Genomic DNA, 20,412 nt, shown 5'->3' with positions numbered 1-20,412 from the left:
TGCATATCGATATTAAGCTTCTGAGATCTACAGAACTGTAGAGTTGGGACAGCAGAGGATATCTTTTCTAATCCTGATTTAAAGTGGGAATCTCCATCTCTATGAATAAGTAAATGTTCAACTTGCTTTGAAGACCTTCAGTCACAGCAAACTCTATTTCCTCCAGGAAGCTTATTCCATTTTGATACAGTTTTATTTATTGATTGATTTTTTTCTTAAATTGAGTTAAAACATTTCCTCATGAAACTTTACCCCATCATTAATAGATCTGTCCTCCAGAGGTAGATATGACTACCTTTGATAAGCAGAATATTCAAGACAGCTTTTGGGAATTACTTTTAAAATGTCTACCCCTCTCTCCATCATGGGGTATCTGGATATCCCTCTAGATAAACGGGTTAGACGAGTACCTGCATTTTCTCATTATTACTTTTTCTAAAATTAAGTCCCCGTACAATGGGTGCTAGCTGATTCTTTCCCTTTGAAAACTAACAGGGTGTCTGGTGTAGGTTGATGTCATGTTACTGGAGTGGATTAGGAAGCGAGGGGCCTTCTGGGCCACGGTCAGCTCTTCCAGTTCACTATGGAGACCAATGCTAGAGCTAGAACTGGGAAGGTGGAGACATAACCAAGCCAAATGCACTTTATTGATAAGGCAATAGCATCATACAGGCAAGAGAGGCCCCAGGAGGCCAGCGTCAGAGCAGAGTCCAGTTGACATTGACATTGACAAAGCTACTCCATCACTTCTCCCAATATATTACACAGGGAAAGAGCCAAGGAAGGATGACCTGGACAAGATTTCTTGCTAAAGTGCAGGACCTACTCAGAGGGACTGAACAAACTGAAGAAAGATTATAGTTAGACTTTGGTTTGTCACAATGGTAAAGCAAAAAAGCACAAGACTGAAAGTTGGCTTGAGGAAAGGTCCCTTTTCTTTGGGGAACAAGGCTTCTCAACCTTCCACCAGAGAGAGAACCCCTGGTTTCTAGCCCCAGTTCTTCCACCAGTAGTTTGTGTGAGCCTGTGGAAGCCACCAGATGGGCTTCATTTTCTTCCTCTTTTAAATGAGGGCATTGAGGTTGGACTAGATTCCCTCTGAAGTCTCTTCATATTCTCTGATTCTGGGCAGGGATATTGGAAAGACCAAAGAAATCAAACGGAGGAGAAAGGGGTCTTGCCTGGTGGTCTCAGAGGAGTTCTGGCCATTCTTTAGAAATGTTTCCATGGACATAAATCACATATTTACATTTGTCCAATGACCCAATAACTCCTTATATTGAAGGATCCAGATAGAAGGGGGCCTGGGAAATTTTAAGAAATATCTATTTTGAGACTTATATTTTCATATAATTGGCATCCTTTGCCATCTGATGGACTTTATTTTAGGTATTGAAAAATATTATTCTGAGAAGGCTTCACCACACTACCCAAGAGGTCCATGACACAAAACATTGTCATGCTGCAGAATATCCTTTGCCCCAAATGTCCTTCACGTCATTTGCACCCTCCCCAACGGCACCTCTCTAGAAGGAGCCCATTCCTTCCTGAGGATCCCGCTTGGTGCCTTGGCACACATTCACCAAAGTCCTTGGAGGTTCTGTCCCAAGCGGAGGAGAACTCAGCCACTTTAGGGAAGAAGGGAACCAGGCCTCCTGTCCTCCAGGCTCATCTTCCTTCCCCTGGGTAGGCAGCAGCTGCCCTCTGAATATTTTTTAGCACTTCCTGAGTGAGGACCTGAAGCAGAAGGAGTCGGGTTGAAGGGGAAGGACAGGATGCCTTTGGCTCTGGGGCTCTTCCTTAGAGGACAAGGTCTTTAGGCTATGAGGGCAGCTGACTTGGAGAAGGCCCGCCACTTTGTGGAGCTTTCTCCCACTGTCCTTCTGTACTAAGGAAGGCTTCCCAATTTCCCAGCTGGGGGGACCCTCGGAGGAGATGCTGGGTTGGTTGGGCCTGGGAAGGGGGGAGGAATGGGGAAACGGATGAGAAAGAACCTTGGTAGGCAGAGCAGGGCAAATGTGTGAAGGGGCTTTCTGACACCCTGTCTATGGCTCCTCTGCAGCTTCACCTCGGAATCCAGGGAGACAGTGAAAGCTTAGGAGGCCAGCAGAGCCAGCCATCTGCCTCCCCTTCTACCAGCAGCATTCCCGAGAGGGAGCACGTGGGACGAGGGCGTGATTTCCCCCTTCTATTGCTTCCCTCATTCTCGCTTTGTGTCTTTCCTGCGGTGGCCCCAATTCTAGGAATGAGGATGAAACTGACGGGTCTCCAAGCTCAGGGCAAGGGGCCTGCTTATTACAAGGGCCGTCTTAGGAGGCGCTGGCGAGAGACAGACGGGGAGTGTGGCAAGGTGGGGAAGGGAGCCAGCATGTCCCTAGCAAGCCGGGGCTCTCCCAGTCTGTCTGGACTCCCCAAATCCAGCCCTGCTCTGGGTCCCGAGTGGCGCAGGCTGGCCAGGGGAGGAGATGCCTGTGTGGCAGCAGAGGATTCATCTGGGCGACGAGGCAGAGCTTAAGGATCCTTCCAGGACTCGGGCGTCCTTGAAGATCCGTGAGGAGTGGACGTGTTTCTCTCACTTGGCTGGCTGCTGAGTTAGGGAAGATCCGGGCCAGACCTCAACACTGGGGTTCCTGCCCTCTGCTCCCCGACCCCTTTGGGAGTTTCTTCTGCGTCAGAGTCCGAAGGGGCTGGGAAGGAGAGGCCCGGGGACCCCTGGCACACAGGCCGGACAGGAGAAAGGCTACGCCGAGGGGTGGGGAGGGAGGGAGGGAGGGAGGGAAGGGGGGAGGCAGCTGAGCCCCAGAGGGGTGGGGGTGCTGCTCAGCAGCAAGTAACCCCGGGGCTCTGGAGCTGGGGGTTGTGAGCCTCCCACCCAGACACCAGTACTGCGTGGCCCAGTCACGAGATTTCATTGCCGAACACCTCGAGCACGAGTGGGGTGAGCTTCATGCTGTGCTCTGGCTGGAAGGACAGGCAGCGGTACTGCTTGGAGTGTTCCTCGTTGAGACTGCGCAGGTCTGCCAGCTTCTGGATCATCTTGGCATAGAGCAAGTGACTGCCGGGTGGGGGATGGCGGCAACGGATGTAGGTCTGCAACGTGTTGGACAGCCGGTCCTGGATGGCCTCGATGAGCGCTGCATCCTGTACTCCAGGCCGGTCTGGGGGAGAGGGGGGGGGGGGGGCAGAAGAAGGTCTCTCAATGCGGGCCGGCAAGGGGGTGGGGGTGGGGCTCAGGCTCCCCACTACGTCTTTCTTGGAACTACTCTCTTGAGGAGTTCAGGACAGACACTCCCCGACTATTCTATTCGGGATTGAGAATAAAGCCAAGTCCGTCCTTTCTTCACTGTCTCAGCTGGCTTGGATTCCATCAGACAGGGCTCTCTCTACCTCCCCAGCAGACCTCTCCTCGACCCGCCCAGATTCCGGCCCTCCTCAGCCCTCCCGACCCCTCTGGTCCTACCTGGGGACAAAATACAGATGGCCATGAGTAAGACATGTTCTTCTTCATGCAAGTTTAGCTTCTTCAACCCAATCTGGAACTTGATGAGTGGTTCAATCAGTTCCAGGCTGTGTCCAGCTGCGGAGGAGAAAGGCCACCGTGGGTGGGCAGGATGCAGAACCCATGACCTCCATACGAAACTAGCTGGGTCCCTCCCCCACGCCCCTCCCAAGCCTCCACTAATCTTGCTGGGTCAAGGAAGGATGGAGGGACCCACCTTTGGCAACATCGCTGATCCGGTATTTGTAGTCTTGACTCCCACAAGTCCAAGACATGTCATCCATGACGAAGGACTGGTTGGAGCGAAGCATGATCACTTCTATGGCGCTTGATTTGAGCAGCACTATCTGGTCCTCAGAGGTGAGGTCTCTGGGGGTAGGGAGGGAAGGAAAAGCAGAGAAGGAGCCGTTACTAAGAGTCTTATTGTATGATGTATCTGATCTTGTCTCCCCATAATCCTACGAGGTCAATAATGAATTCACTGTTTTAGCAGATGAGGAGCTTTGAAGGAGGAATGATCTTCCCAAGATCACACAGATTGTAATTGACAGCACCAGAACTGGAACCTAAGTGGTTGTTGTCATCTTTTTGACATCACGATGTTTGGCACATAATAAACACTATGTTGATGTTAACTTTTATTATTATCTTTTGTTTTGACAGCCTAGATTTCCCCCTGCACATCTCTCCTTTTCCAGAGAGTCACCCCTTATAACAAAGAACTTTTTTAAAAGAGGAAGACAAATTCAGCAAAACCAATCAATGCATTAAAGATCTTTGACATTCTATGCAATGTTCCATATCTGTGGACCTCTAACTTCCCAAAAGTTCTGGTAGAAAAAATATCTTCTCATATCTCTTTGGGTTTTGGGGGGGCAAAAACATATTTCCCAATCCATTGTTCTTTCTATAATATACTACCTCACATAAAGCGAGACTAATATAGGTGCAACTATTAGGTGATAAAATACAAAAAACCAACAGAACCAAGATAATCTATAATTAAGTGTGTAAGCAAGTAGTAGTGACATGGTGGCATTAAAGTGGAGGCAGAAAATGTAGCCCAGGGATTCATTCAGAGGGTCAGGAAGTCAGAATAGATGATTTCTCAAAATTTCTCCAACTCTTATAGTGTCTGAGCCAGCTAAACCTGTCAGCAGAATCTGAAGCAACAGGCAGTCAGAGGCTGGGGGGATGGATTTCCATGCAGGCAGACATTGATTTAATAGCATGTTAAATAATATAGTAAGTTCTTAACCCCTTTGCTCTGAGTCTACCTTGACCTGGCAGGAAAATAGTCAGCCTGGAATAGTCAGGGTATGTAGATTTTTGTTTTCTCCTCCTTTTTCCCTCTCCCCCCCCTCCCCCAAGGTGAGGAGGAGGGAAAGCCTCCCCTAGTTTCCTTCTTTCCTATCTCTGTTCTTATTTTAGATTTTTCAAGCAAGCTGTATTTTGGGGGTCATCTAGTACAATCCCCTCATTTCATGTGATTCTCTCTGACTGTAATACCTTCCATTCCCTCAAATCAACTGGCAGAAATCCTACCCATCATTCAGGACCCATACCATCACAACCAGATCAGGTGTGTTAGATAATTAGGTAAAACATTTTCTAAAACAAAAATATCAGGCAGGCCAAATCTTTGGATCAAGTAAGCTGGCTTTTAGGACCATGGATTACATTAGATACCCTGGCATTTTTAGTTGTTGTTGGTCAGTCATTTCAGTTGTGTCCATCTCTTTGGGATCCCCATTTGGGGTTTTCTTGGCAAAGACACTTGCAGTGCTTTGCCATTTCCTTTTATAGGTCATTTTACATTTGAGGAAACTGAGGCAAACAGGGCTAAGTTACTTGCCCAGAGAAACATAATTAGTAAGCATTTAAGGCCAGATTTGAATTCAAGAAGTTGAGTCTTCCTAACTCCAGCATTCTATCTAGGAATTACCTAGCTGCTCCAACCTGGCAACAGAATTAGATTTGGTTTAGGTGATCTATCTAATATTTTTATATATTATGTTATTTTTATATATTCTATATATTCTATTATTTTGTATATTACATACACACATGTATAATCTTCCCTGAGCCTCATACCAATGCTCTTGGATAGGAATTATTGCCCCCATTTTACAGAAGAAGAAATGAAATCTCAGAGAGGTTAAGTGATTTGTCCATCATCACATAGCTATGGGAAGGATCAGAGCTGGGCTCTGAACCCGTGTATTCCTGACTCAGATCTAGCATATTATCTATGCTCCATGTTACCTGTCACAGCTGCAAAATTCTTATACCTAGAGCCACAAAGAACGTATATTCCCAATTTTCAGCCAGTTCATCTATGCATTAAGTACTGATTATATGTCAGGTCCAGGGCTAGGTGCTGGGAACAAAAAGACAAAGAACGAACAAATCTCTGCTTTCACCATGGGACATATCAAATGTATATACTGTACACTGCATGCAAATTACATCTGCTGAGAAGAATGACACATAAAGACAAAATAATTAAATGTGGTTTGGAAGGAAGGCACAGTCATTGGGAGGGGGTGGTCAAAAAAGGTTTCATGGCAAAGCCTGAGTTCTGAAGGAAGAGAGGGATTCTATGAAGCTCTGGGGATGGAGGAGTGAATTCCAGACATGAGAGATAGCCAGTGCAAAGGTGAGATGGGAGAGTGTCATGGGTTAGGAACAGAGAGGAGGTCACTTTGCTTACATCACAGATATTAGCAGGGATAATAATGCCCAGGAAGACTCTGGCCAGGTTGTAAAGGGATTCAAAAGCTAAAAAGGGGTTTATTTTAATTATTGTTGTTTCATTCCAGTTATATTCATTATATATATTCTTGTGACTCTATTTTGGGGTTTTCTTGGCAAAGATATTGGAATAGTTTGCCATTTTCTCCTCCAATTCATTTTGCCTATGGGGCCAACAGAGTCAAGTGACTTGCCCAGGGTCACACAGTTAGTAAGAGTCTGAGACCAGATTTGAACTCAGAAAGATGAGACTTCCTAACACCAGGACCAGTACTCTTATCTACCATGCTACCTATATGCTCTATTTTTATTATTACTCTAGAAGTAATATGGAGCCACTAAATAGTGGGGAAATTGCTTTGATAGCAGCATGTAGAATGGACTGATGTGTGGAATGTATTAATAAAGGAAGAGTAGTTTTTAGAGGTTGTTTCAATCGTTTAGATGAGAGATGACAAAGAACTAAACTAAGGGGATAGCTGAGAGGAGGCATAAATATAAGACACAAGGAGGAGGTGGCAGAAATAGCAAGACTTAACAGCTGATAAGACAGTGGTTACAACCTGGAGGAATGGTAATACCTTTGATAGAAACAGGAAAGCTTTGTGGAAAAGATAATTACTTTTAGACATATTGAGTTGAACATGTCTCCAATATTTAGTTTTGAATGTCTGATAGGCAACTGGTGAACTGGAAATGAAGTTCAGGACTGGGACTAGAACACACATACACATGTATATACATACACATATTTACAAACACATATAGGTACATATAGATACACATATATGTAATTTCCAAAAAGATGATGGTCAAACCCATGTTAATTAAATCAACAAGAAATTGAATACAAAAAGAGAAGAGAAGGGTCCAGGACAGGAAGCACCCATAGTTAGGGACATGGTATAGATGGCGAGCCAGCAAAGGAGTCAGAAGGAACCATCAGCCAAGCAAGAGGAGAGCCAACAAATAGGAGTATCCAAAAAACAAAGACTATCCAGGTAGTCGACAGTGTCAAATGAGAAGATATGGCAACAAGGATGAGAAGCTGAGAAAGGTGACAAAATTTGGTGTTTAATAGATCCTTCATAACTTTGGAGAGAGAAGCTTCAGATGAGTGATCAGGCATGGAGTTAAATTGCTAATGGTTGAAGAGTAAGAAGAGAGGAAAATAAATTAATGAATGTAGGCAGCTTTTTCATGGTCTTGGGCTGAGAAAAGACAGACAGAGAATGATCTTTTAAGGGAATGGAAGGACTTAGGTGAAAGTTTTTTAAGGATGAGAAAGACTTGGGTATGTTTGAAAGCAGTAGGAAAGGAACCATTATACTAGGAGAGGCTAAAGTTTAGAGAAAAGGGACATAATTGAAGATGTCAGGTACTAGAAAAGATGAAAGGACATGATATTAATGGTATGTGTACATTAGTTAACTTGGCCAAGGAAGAGTCACCTCCTTATCTCAGACTAGGGGAAATGAGGAAAGTATGGGATGGTGTCAAGGGGTTTTGATACAAAGAGGGTAGAAAAGAAGGGATCTCATGTTGAATGGTCTTAATTTTATCTGTAAAGTAAAAGGGAAGACCCTCAACTGAAAGGGAGAACGGGGTAGGGAAAAAGGTGTGGGAAGCTTTGAGGGGAGAAAAAAGTTTGAAACAGCTTCTATGGAGAGTGAGATATATATGGCAAGAGAAGAATAAACAACTTGCCTTGTAGTTAGTGTGAAGGCCCAGCTGAAGCTAGTTATCATAAATATAACTAGTCAAAATGGATATCTGGCCTTCTCCAGCCCTGATTGGCAGCATCTGAGTAAGAGTGGAAGAGGCAGATGGTAGGAACACTACAAGTTTGAGATTTGTTAAGGAATGATCAGAAAAGGACAATAAGACAAGGAATTTTCGAGTAGAGGACAGGATATTGAATCAGCTAACTATAGGGTTGAGATTAAAGAGCAAATGAACTGAGGAGAAGCCAAGGGGTGGAGGGGTTGGAGGATGGAGAAAAGGTTTAGGAGGGTTGAAGCATAGGGAGAGATTAGATGACAGGTATTTAGTCATTTAGACTCTAGAGGAATGTCAAGAGTTTTTAATTAAGGAAGTAAACTACTAACCCATGAGTAATGGTAAGATTGAGGGTGTAACCATCTATCCTCATATGTGAATGAGGTGGAGTAAAGGAATAGGTCATGGATGGGATTCAAAGAGACTGAAGAAATGGGAGGTTGGAGAGTTTGAGGGAATATCAGTGTGTATGCTCAAATTTCCTAGTGTAAGGGTAGAAGTGGAGGAGGAGAGAAAGAAGTTAACAAGGTGCAGAACTCCTTAGGAAAGGAGGAAGAATGATCTGAAGCTAAGTTGCTAAGATCAGGACTGGATGAAAACTGTTACTAGTGAACTTCAAAGGAGTTGTTGAGTGATTGTGTTAAAAGGGGAATCTGGAAAGGGCAGTGGAGAGTGAGAAGTATTCTAATTCCACTCCCCTGCTCCATCCCACTCCACCCCCAGGAACAGTGTGTGTGTGTGTGTGGTGGGAGGAGGTTAGTGGAGAAGGGGGGGAGGAGGTGTGCAAACAAAGGTGCTGCGGCTGATGATGAGATGACATCACTCAATATCATCATCCAGATGTCAAGTCCTGGTGAGGACAAGAAGATGGAAGGAATGTTGAGAAGATGGTTCAAACTGAAGGAGTTTGTTCACTTTTGAATGGGAATTCCAGAGAGTGCAGTGGAAGGTGGGATAGGATGGAAGAGGATAGCAAAAAAGAAAAGGAGGTGAGAAATAGAGATACCATGTTCCTAGGCATTGGTGATTGATTAGTGTGAGGATGGGAAGACAAATAAGTGGAAGGAGAGTGTTAATTCTAGGGCTATGAATAACAATGTTCACCGTCTCCAAGAGTTATTGCTTCTCTCTCAGTTCTTACTCACCTTATAAACCTTAAAGTACTTGATGACATATTCCCAAATGCCACTCCCTTCCAAATCTGATCTTCTCTAGGAGGCTAATTTATTTCCTATGCCCCAGTACATGATTATCATTCTGTTTCTCCTCAGAAGATAAATTCAGTGGGTCAGTGTCCTTCAAAATGTGATCTGGGAATGACTTGACCAGTACTAGGGTAGGGAAGCTACTGTTTCCTCTGATTTGAACACCATTTTCCTATGAAGACAATTTCAGAAAAAAAGAGGAGGTGAATCCAAAAACCCCCTGGTAGGAAATAAGGGAGTAGCCAAAAAGGAAAGGAGAGAAAAAGGGCAAGAAAGACATTTCAAGAGAAGAGGGAAACCGGGTTCTCCTCGCCTGTCTGAAGTCTGAGGAATCAAAAGACCTTTGAAAACCACAAAGGTAAATGATGGTTCAGTTTAGCGTGACCTATTCCTCATTCCTTCAAGAACTTGGGAAAAGCTTATATGGTGGGGGGAAAGCAAGATACAAAAAAGAAAAAGGGGGAGATGGGAATGACTTGTATTATAATAAGGTAGAGAATGACCATGGTAGGGAATAGGTTGGCCTTGGGTCAGGAGCAACTAGACTGGAAGGATTCTGATGAGCAACCTACTTCATAGCATCTACTTGTCTTCTTTTCATCAGTTTGGGCTTTTACCAATCATCACACCAAGAGTAAGTACTTTTTGTGACCTAAAGACAAGTGGCTTCATCAATGTGTTATTAAAAATCCCTCCTTGCTGAAAAGGCAAATACAATCTCAAGATGTCACTGAAATCAGGACTTTCAGCTCTAACATTTTATGAATCAATGAGCTGAGAGCTATCGGTCCTTCCAGCTCTACACAGCTCACACCCCTTCCATTTGAAGTGTTTGGCAATGGCATCTTCCAGTTGGGACACCTGGTGGTGCCAGGGTGTGGGTCATATTCTGAAGAGTTTATTGGAATGGACTTTCCCCACCCTTTTAGAACTCAGCCTTTCCCTTCACATTTCCCTGTCTTCCCTTTCCACAAGCAGCTCCTGGCTTCTATCCAGCCTGATCCTCCAAGAACCCTGGAGCTGCTGGACCCTCTGGACTTCAACTGAGTCACCATTTCTTTGACAAAGAAGGTTATCAAGACCAGACAGCAGAGGGCTCTGTCGTCTCTTGAGCTTTCAGCCCAAAGGATGCTCCTTAATACTTGGGCTCTGTTTTGGTAGCCCAGCAATGATTCCCTTATGGTGTCTCCATCCTTCTCAACTTGTATTACGCCTTTTAGTGCGTAACCTAGAGGCTGGGGAGGAACAGTCAGTCAACAAACACCTACTATGAGCCAGACACTGTTCTAAGGACTGGAACAGGGCCCAGGCCAGCCATACTTAGCTCCCACTCTAAATCGGTCACGTGCTAATGTAGGAGTTTCCTACTGTATTCTCCCGCCCCTCTCCTAGTCAATAAAACAATCTCATCCTCCCTTTGCTAAACCTTCCACTTTCCACCCCCACTGCTGGGCACCCAGATCAAAGCTGCAAGGGATCAAGCTACTGTTCCCTCAGTTCTTGGAATAACAGAACCCCCAAGCTCCTAAACCAGAAGAACCAGGTGGCTGGGAAACTGCCTGCCCTGCCCAACCCCACGTGGGTCCCACCTGGGCCCTGAGGTCTTCACCCTGATCTTCACCACCTTGGACCTTGGCACAAGTTATGCCATTGTCCTTCCAGAAGGCACTTGCCTAGGCAGACTTGGTCTGCAGTGAGAAAACTACAGAACAAAACAAAACCTTGGCACTGGCTCAGAGGAAGACAGTTTCCAAGATCTTTCAGGGCCCAGGCCCATACAGAGCCTGCATTCCTGGGTCTCATGGACCCCTCTGGCAGCCCGGTGAAGCGTGGGGGCTCTTCCAAATCAGGTTGGGTGCTTCTTCGCAATTGAAGGAAATGGTACATTTCACAGTCTTCTCCTCTGACATCTATCCGGAGGCCTGTGAGGGACTTTCCAGTTAGAGCTCCTAACTTGGTCCAACTCTCCCGGTTACTAAGGAGTCAAAGGAAGCCCAGAAAGGGGGCAGGATTTGATGGCAAATCTAACGTTAACTTCTTCCTTATCTGTTTCCAGCTGGCCAAGGACTCCTGAACCCTTTGGTTAGATGTAGATGAGGGCATAGAAGTATCTCAATGGTGTGGGCCATCTGCCTGCCTTATGGGGTTCCCCTCCAACCACTGCCTTGGGCTTACTCACTGGGAAACGGAGTGAGGCAAACCTTTGGGCTCTTTCCCTTTTAGAACAACATCTTTTTCATGAAGATCTAAAAATACTGACAAGCAGCAGTTAAGACGTGCTTTTTTTTTTTTTGGCAAGGACAAACTTCTAAACTTAAAAACAACAGAAACAACCCCTGCCACAAACAAACCATTTAGCAGCTAAAATTAAATTAAATTTAAAAAAATGTGATAACGTCTACCATAGAGGCCTGAAATTGATTGACTAGTGCCATGTTATCATTTAAACACAGATTAAATTGGTCAACACATGGCCATTTTGACGGTGCCTTCCAGGATCAGAGAAGACTGAAAAACCAAACAAGAGGGTTTTGCTTTTCTGGGATCTAGAAAAAGAGACTGAGGCCACTGAGAACCCCTGCAGGGAACGGGGAGTCCGAATGGGAGAATTTCACTGCAAGGATTCCTTAGTAGTGCTAGTCTCAGTCACTTCTGCACTTCATTTTAATTAGAACTATCCTCCTTATAATTAAGTTGCATTAAAATGGAATTCGGTTCTAATAGAGTCGAGAAGAGCCACAGGGTACTGTTTATGATTTTTTTCATTTGTTTACACAAAACAAACGTTAGTGCTATGCTAAGCCACACTTGTAAGCTGTCTGGGAGAGCAGGGAGGGCCTTACAGAACAAAAAGCTCTTAGCCAATTCCAAGGGGACACTTTCTGGGTATGGGGCAGAGACACAATCCCAATCCCTTATAATAATAGTTAGCATTTATATAGGCTTTAAAGTTTGTAAAGCACTTTACAAGTATTCACTCATTTTATCCTCTGGGTGTTATTATTAACCTCCATTTTACAGGTGAGAAAACTGAGGTACAGAAAGATTTACCCAGGTGCATATACATAGTGTTTGAGGCCAGATTTGAACTTCGAGTCTTCCTGATTCCACGTCTAGTGGTCTAGTCACTGTGCCAATTAACAAATAATATTTTACTGGGGCATCTGGATGGCTCAGTGGATGGAGAGCCAGGCCTAGAGTTGGAAAATCCTGGGTTCAAATCTGACCTCAGACACTTCCCTGGGTAAGTCACTTAACCTCCATTGCCTAGCCCTTACTGCTCTTCTGCCTTGGAACTAATGCACAGCATTGACTCTAAGATGGAAGGTAAGGGTATAAAAAAATAACTTTTCATTGTGATATTCTGCTGTGGCATGGAGGTGATTCTGGGCTCTCAAAGGATGTGCCAGTGGAGTGTAATCTCTGAAAGGTCCATTCAAGATGGAAAGGTCCCATAAATCTCATGATGGGCAGTATATCTATTGTATGAGGACCAGTTTAGCTTCAGGTTCTGGGAGGTTCACCATCTGAGTTGGCCACAGTTATTTATATAAAACCACCTATTAAGTCATGGAGGGGATAGTGATTTACATGACCACACTGATTAATCCACACTTTAAAAAAAGTATTAAAATAAGATATTCTTTAAAAAAAACTAAATACATTTTTTATTGCTCTTTTGTTTTATATAGCCTGTTTCCCCTTTTACCTCCTTCCTATCCCAGAAAAACATTCTATATAATAAAGAATTAAAAAAAATAAAAATGAAGAGGAAGAAGAAAAAAATCAGTAAAACTGATCAATATATTGAAAACCCCTAACAATATATGCAATTCTATTCCCACTTCTGCTCAGTACTAGAAGGGGGGAATTTCTCATATCTTCAGCTCATATTTTGATACATAAGATCTTAATAACATTTCATCAGTTTTTGTCAAATATGTCATGGTGACAATGATTTGGAGTTTGCTTTTTTTTTTTTTTAATAGAGTTAGAGAGCTATTAGTTTTCAGCTGGTGAGGATGTAAAATAAAATGATGCTGACCAAGACAGGCTGGAGAATAATGGGGAAAACTCTGCACTGATTGGCCAATGACTGTGACTATGTTGGTGAGACAGCAGTTTATCAGTCACTTCTGATGTCAAGAAGGTATTAATCTAAAAAAACCCTGGTAGATGCCATAGGGAAGCCAATGTAGGTCCGAATTTGTTCCTACTGGAAGCTAACTAGAGCCCTACTAGCCTGAACAACAGATGGCAAGAAGCTCTCTACAAAACTAATCAACTACAACCAAGTTACTCATAAAACTCCAACCCTCACAACATTTTGAAAACATCTTCAATTTAAGACTTATTTCAACTGTATAGGGTCTCAGGGAAAAGTATGGCAAGATATACTGTCTTTTATACCTTTGTGAAATGAACTTGTGAATGAATCTGATAAGTTTTTAAGGGAGTTGAAGAGTGATTGTGTACTGGAAAGAACAGGAAGGTAGGAGCCAGGCTTCCTTGTGAGCTTTTTGGGTGACTTTGGGCAAATTACTTCAACTCTTTGGGCCTTATCTTCCTCATTTTTAAAATGAAAGAGTTGGGTTAGATAATCAATATGGTCTTTTTAAACTCAAATTTGCTGTTGTTTTTCCTTTAGTTGACTCTCATATCCATAGAAGAAAAGGAAAGTCAGTATTGGCTTCTACAGTGACACAAAAGCATGTTTCTTGTATGTAGTTAGACATTATATATTCAAGTTTCATTCAATCTATACCATTTAAGCTAGTAACCCATCTCTCCCTAGGGAGATTACCTTGTTTAAAAATGTCTGATTAACAAACCTATCCATCAGGCTGGGGTAGAAACAGAGGGTCCTTCTGTGTTAAGTTTTGCATTAAAAGAATATGAAGCTTAGATAGAAACCATTTCTTACCGGAATCCTGGAATCATCTTGGCAAAGCCAATAACCTTCTGGATGCTGTAACTGACCAGGTCAGCCAGATGGGGCAGCATGGAGAGCTGGGACAGGTCCAGGGTCACCGAAGGATCCTCAGAATCCTCATTTAGCACCAGGTTGGAAAAGGGCTCCCTAGTGTCTGAGGTGAGGAAAGAAGATGGCTGGGTCCTCAGCCTGTAGCTGTACATTTTATTTTACCATCAATCAATCAACAAACATCCAGTAAGCCCCTATTATGCATCAGACACTGCTCTGGGTAGGTATACAAATCCAAAGAATGAAACAATCCTTACTCACAAGGAGATTGCTTTCTATTGGGAAGGCAACAAATACATTGTAAACATTCAAAAGCATAAAGTGATCTAATCCAAATGAGAGAGTAAATTCCAGGCATATTGGACAGCCATTACAAAGGCACTGGGACAGGAGATAAAATGTTATATTTAAGAAAGAGAGGATACTTTTGTTGGGGTCCAGCGAGGGTGAAAAGACAAGTTCAAATATTGGGGGCAGGGTGTGATGGGCTATCAAAGTGAAATGGAAGAGTTCATATATTATTCTAAAGGCAATAGGGAGCCACTGGAGTTAATTGAGCAAGAGAATCACATGGTCAAATCTACACTGTGGTGTGTAAGCATGAATTAGAGTGGTGAGAGGCTTGGGGGCTGGAGGTGGGAGACCAATTAGGAGGCTGTTTCAATAATCTAAGTGAGAGGTGATGAGGACCTAAACAAAGGTGATAGCTGTGCAAATAGAGAAATGGTCTGTTTGAGAGATGTTGTGTAGGAAGAAACATTAAGGTCGGGCAATTTATTGGATATGCAAGTAAGGGAGAGTGGGGAGTTTGGAAATTTCCAATACACAATTTGGGACTGAAACCTGGGCTTAGACATATAGAAAAAATATGTATGTATATATATATATATGTATATATATATATATATACACAAACACACATATAGAGTATATATGTATGTATGTAGTTACACATAGACACAAACACATTTATCTGTGAATTATCTGCATGGAGATAATAGTTAAAATCATAAGATCTTATGAGGTTACCAAGAGAGAAAGACTATATACAGAAGATGGTCCAGAACAGCACCACAGTTGGGGAGAATGAAGTGGATGATGAATGGGCAAGGAATAGTGAGAAGGAATGGTTACGACAGGTAGGAAGCTAACCAGGAGAAAGGAGTGCCATGAAAACAGAGAGAAGAACGAGTATCCAGGAGGAGCAGGCAGTCAACAGTGGAGCAGAGAGATCTAGAAATATGAGGAGTGAGAAAAGACCATCAAATATGCCATTAAGAGATCACTTTGTAGATAGTAACTTCCACTGAATGATGAGGACAGAAGGAAGATTACAAAATGTTGAGGAGGGAGAGGAAAGGTGTAGAAGCAGTCAGTGTAGGATCCTTTTTTAAAGGATTGGCTTAGAAAGGGAGGAGAGAGGAAGAGGGAGATGTAGACACATTTGAAGGTTATAGGGGAGGAACTAGTAGGCAGGGTGAAGTTAAAGATATTAAAAGAAGGAGTGACAGGATGCAATCTACAGAAGGAGACTAGAGGAGAAGGGATCAAGTTTGCATATAAATGGGCTGGCTTTGGCAGGGACAAGGATCATTTCTTTGTCAGAGAAAGATGGAAAAGAGAGTAGGAGGCATTGTCAAGGGGGCTTCATTTCTGTCCAAACTGGATTTTATCTCGTCTAGGGATAACTAAAAAAATTGTGATCATCATATAAGCCTGAAGGATAAGAAAGAATATCTGTAGAGTTACTTCAGACTGTTTTTGGTCTCCAGATGAGGTCTCCAGATGAAGGAAACTTCATCTGCCTTCTCATGAACTCTTTCTAGAGAGTAGGCAGCAGCAAGTTATGGAAAATAAGACCAGAGGGAGGATGAAGATAAGTGGAAAACAATGAAGAACAGAGAAGATAACAATATATTCATTCTCCTGGAGGGAGTTGATCTAAACCTCAATTCTGGTGCTAGGCTGATATAGGATCAGACCAAAGGTGGGAGGTGAGAGAATGGACTAGATGACTATGGGTATCCATGTTAGACTTTAGTTCCCAATGGACTCAGACTCAAAGCACTGCTCAAAGGGTTAGGGTTATCCTTAGGGATCTATATCCTGGTCACATTCTAGCTCTGTGGTTAAGTTCTGGGTACAAAGAGTCACCTTCACATTTATTCTGACCGTTACCACATTTGCTGAACCAAGTGCTCAGGAAGAAAGAGCTCCAAATGTAAGAAGGAGCATCTAAACTTTCTTTCTTTCTTTTTTTTATTTGAAAGCATCTAAACTTTCTGATCTCTCTCTCCCTTAAGCCTTGAGAGCAGTGAGTCCCACAATACCTGGAGAAGTTATGTAGTGATCCGAAGTCAAGGAGTCCTCTGAAAAACTGGATGTATGCTCTGAGGATGACCTAGAGAGATGGCTCCCTTCACCTTCAGAATTCCCTCGTACTGGAGGCTGGAATGGGAAAAAAATGAAAAAGATGTCAATTTTAGTTTTCTAGGCCTATATTTGTGTCTGTGTCTCTGGACAGATATAACTGCAATGACTATAGGAAAGTGATGGCAAACCTATGGCACTGGCACATGTACCCAAAAGGGCACACAGAACTCTCTTTGTGGGCACACCTGCAGTTGTCCACCAGAGTTCATTACTAGAAAGCTAGAGGGACTCAGGCTGAGCTGTTCCCCTCCTCCTCTCCATGCTTGCCTCTCATCACCTACTCCTCTACCCAGTAGCCCAATGGGAGTGCTTCCTTCCTCTCTTGTCTGGGGTAAGGTGCTGGTTGGGAAGAGGGATGCCTCCATTTACCGTGAGGGTGAAGCACAGACAGCAGCCTGTTGAGTCTGTGGTGAAGATGATTGCTGTGGTGGGGTTAGAGAGAAGCTAAGTTTGAAGAGAGCATAATTCACAGCATGGCACATAGCTGGAGGGGAGCAGAGTGCTGGGGCCACTTCCCTACCCTTCTCCACACATGTCTCTCATCACCTGCCTCTCTACCCTGCAGCCCAGAGGGAGTGCTTCCTGTCTCCAATGTCTGGGGTAAGGGGGTTTGGGGGTTGGGCGGGGGTAGGACCTGGCATTCCATCTCTAAAAGGTTCACCATCACTGCTATAGGAAGAGAAGCTCCTTTGTTTCTTTTCTCTCTCATAGGAGATTGGATCTACCCAGTGAGGGACTCTCTGCCCTTTGTCATGAATGACTAAATTTCCCAAGTGGCTCTTTGATAACTGTCCCTTCCCTGCTTGCCCAAACAATGTCTGTACTTCAACAGTCTTCAGGTGGTCGGGTTAGTCTGTCTTAGGCTAGTTGTTGTATGTCAGTCCTACCCGGAACTGGCCGAAGTCTGAATAGGTAGGGTCAAAGGTCTTATGATGAGCGTCCAGCAGGGTGGTGATGATATGCTGCTGCTCTTCAGAAAGCTTGGGCCTCAGACTGTCCCTCAGCGCCTCCTCCTCCTTCCTCTTTAAGATCATCTCCCGTTTCCGCTGGACCTCTTCATCGGTCAGGATGACTGTGGAACCCAGGCAAGGATGAGTTGGCACCTGCATCCCCTACTCTCCAATCTACCCTTGGGCCCACCGAGGGGGGAAGAATGCTTTTACTTCAGGTCTCACCTATCCTTGATACTTTTTGCCAGAGTAAGTCCCTCTTGCTTTGAGGGCTTCAAACCCACAAATGAAATGGGAGCTGAACTTTCTATCTGAAAAACCGAACTTTTTTTTTCTAGAAAAAGATGGTCAAAATGAGTACATAGTAGAAGAAGAAGGGAGTGGAAAACAGGAGACAAGAGGGCTAAGAATGGAAGTACTACTGTTAATCTTTTAGTTATTCAGACTACAGGTTACTGCGGTCTTGGGCTCAAGTCACTGCCCTGCCTACCAACCATCACCCACCCCCAATACAGTGACTTACCCTCCTACAACACAGCCATGCCAGATAGTCCTGACATCTCTAGAAAACATTTCACACCTTGATTCTATTGTCTCATAACCCTGAGTTCAGAAATTCTTACCTTCTGCCTAATTTTCTGAGGACACAGGAAACTGCTGCTCATCCACCACTACCCTTCTTGCAATTTGCTACACACACCCCACCCCATTCCCTCAGCTACACACACACACACACACACACACACACACACACACACACACACACACAAATACATGACTGTTTGACTCTCCAAGTACTGAATGACTTCACTTGTGGACTCATTATCTGAGGTATTGTGGGTAGAAAAAGGCAATCAGATCACTAGCTCTCCAGGAAATCCTCCACTTGGATGTCCTGGTCTTCAGCGCCCTAAAGGGGTACTCTCCATGGTGGTGCTGTTCCTTGCTAATGCTATTGATTGGGAAGGTAGAGTTGGGAGCAGGAGAGCCCAGCACAGGAACCAAATAAGGATGCTGCCTGGCAGAGGCATGCAGAACACTGACAGCAGGACTGGGCATTGGAGCCCACAGCCTGTAGGTACTTGCTCTGTGTTTGTGCTGCCAGGATATCTGCCTAGGGAACTTGGGAGTTGTCCAAGAGGAGAGAAAGGAATTCCAAGTTTCAAAGAGCACAGGGCACTTGGCAGGCTTCTGGAAACACCTAGAACAAAAGACCCAGCAAAGACTGGGAGAGGACGGGGTGACTAATTGGGGAGAATCTTGGACTTTGGAAGTGGAAGGGGATGGGACCAGAGTTATAGGTACAAATGAGAAATTGGTAGTAAAAAAATAGTGTTCTTTTCATACCCAAGAAGCCATGCTCAGATAATTGACTCACCTAGCCCCAAAAGGTGCCAAGCCTTCCAAAAAGAGGCACAGTGAGGATGACTGACTATAGCCCAAGTAGGAAATTAAGGCAGAAAAAGTGAGAGAAGTACCCTGGACAGATGCCACCAATATGACCCCAGATTGAGAAGCTCATGTTGTCTTGATTTGGGCTGGAGCCTTGGGCAAGGGTGGGTGGAACAGCAGAAATACCACAATTATCTGTGACTTTGGGGAAGTCATACCATACTTCTGAGTCTGTTTTCTCACCTGTAAAATGAGGATCCCTAAAATCTCTACTATTCTGATATATTCAATCTTTGCCTGACCTGGGGCCACGATTTTTCTCTCTTCCCTCCCTCTCCCCCCAGGTAAGCGTTCTATTTCCACAACTAAGAATCCCGTCTCATGTTAACAGTGGTCTCCTTATTTCTAGTCTATGTCTTCTCTTTCTCCCTCCCTTTCTCTGTCACAGTCTCTGACTCTGTTTCTCTTTCTCTCTCCCTCCCACCCAGCCTCCCTCTCTCTCTCTCTGCCTCTCATCCAACACTGTCAGATTACTTTTAAATTAATTCCTTTCTGTTTCTCTCTCCCTCTCTCTGTGTGTGCATCTCTTTCTCTGTCACAGTCTCTGTCTCTGTTTCTCTCTCTCTCTCTCCCTCCCACCCAGCCTCCCTCTGTCTGTCTGTCTGTCTCTCATCCAACACTGTCAGATTACTTTTACATTAATTCCTTGAGGGCACAGATGGTTTTTCATTTTGTCTTTGTTATCCTGGGGATAAACATAGTGTTTAGCATATTGAAAATGCTTAATAAAATGCTTGTTAGGGACAGCTAGGTGGTACAGTGGTTAGAGAGCCAAGACCGGAGTCAGGAGGACCTGGGTTCAAATCTGGATCTTAAGCCAGATGCTTCCTAGCTATGACCCTGAGCAAACAATCACTTAACCCTGGTTACCTAGTCCTTGCTCATCTTCTGTCTTGGAGCTGATACTTAGTATGGATTCTAAGACAGAAAATAAAGGGTTTTTGTTTTAATGGAAGTGAACTGCTTTCATCCTCCTGTGTGACATTGACAAAGTCACTTACACCTTTCTAGGACGAAGTTTCCTCATCATAAACGGAGCGCCTTGAACAAGATGACCTTTAAGGGGCCGCAGCTCTAAAATTCAGTAGCCCTTCGTTTCTCCTCTAATACTAGGTGGAATTTATTACTGTTCACATATTAGAATTGCTCTCCTATCTTCGTGCCTTTGTGCTAGCTGCTCTCTCAGCCCTAGAATTCTTACTTCCCTTAGAATTCCACATTTCAGGGGCAGTTGGGTGGCTCAGTGGGGAGAGAGCCAGACCTTGAGATGGGAAGTCCCCCAGTTCAAATCTAGCCTCAGACAGTGTGTGTGTGTGACCCTGGGCAAGTCACTTGACTAACTCTTACCTCTCTTCT

General features: G+C 44.1%; 1 protein-coding gene across 1 annotated transcript in view; it reads right to left on the bottom strand.

The window, feature by feature from the left end:
- Nucleotides 1-627: 627 nt before the first annotated feature.
- Nucleotides 628-20,412, bottom strand: part of VDR (vitamin D receptor) — a 99,786-nt gene continuing 80,001 nt past the window's right edge. Inside the window, exons 6-11 of the mRNA XM_056798377.1 lie at nt 17,542-17,726; nt 16,552-16,669; nt 14,162-14,324; nt 3,717-3,868; nt 3,461-3,577; nt 628-3,158 (exon numbers count right to left, since the gene is read on the bottom strand). Of these exons, the coding sequence (XP_056654355.1) occupies nt 2,899-3,158; nt 3,461-3,577; nt 3,717-3,868; nt 14,162-14,324; nt 16,552-16,669; nt 17,542-17,726 (995 nt within the window). The 3' untranslated portion in view covers nt 628-2,898. The remainder of the gene's footprint in view (nt 3,159-3,460; nt 3,578-3,716; nt 3,869-14,161; nt 14,325-16,551; nt 16,670-17,541; nt 17,727-20,412) is intronic.

This window comes from Monodelphis domestica, chromosome 5 (genome assembly GCF_027887165.1).
Source record: "Monodelphis domestica isolate mMonDom1 chromosome 5, mMonDom1.pri, whole genome shotgun sequence".
Lineage (NCBI taxonomy): Eukaryota > Metazoa > Chordata > Mammalia > Didelphimorphia > Didelphidae > Monodelphis > Monodelphis domestica.
Note: the sequence above shows the minus strand (reverse complement) of the source record. Positions and strands in the feature narration are given on the sequence as shown.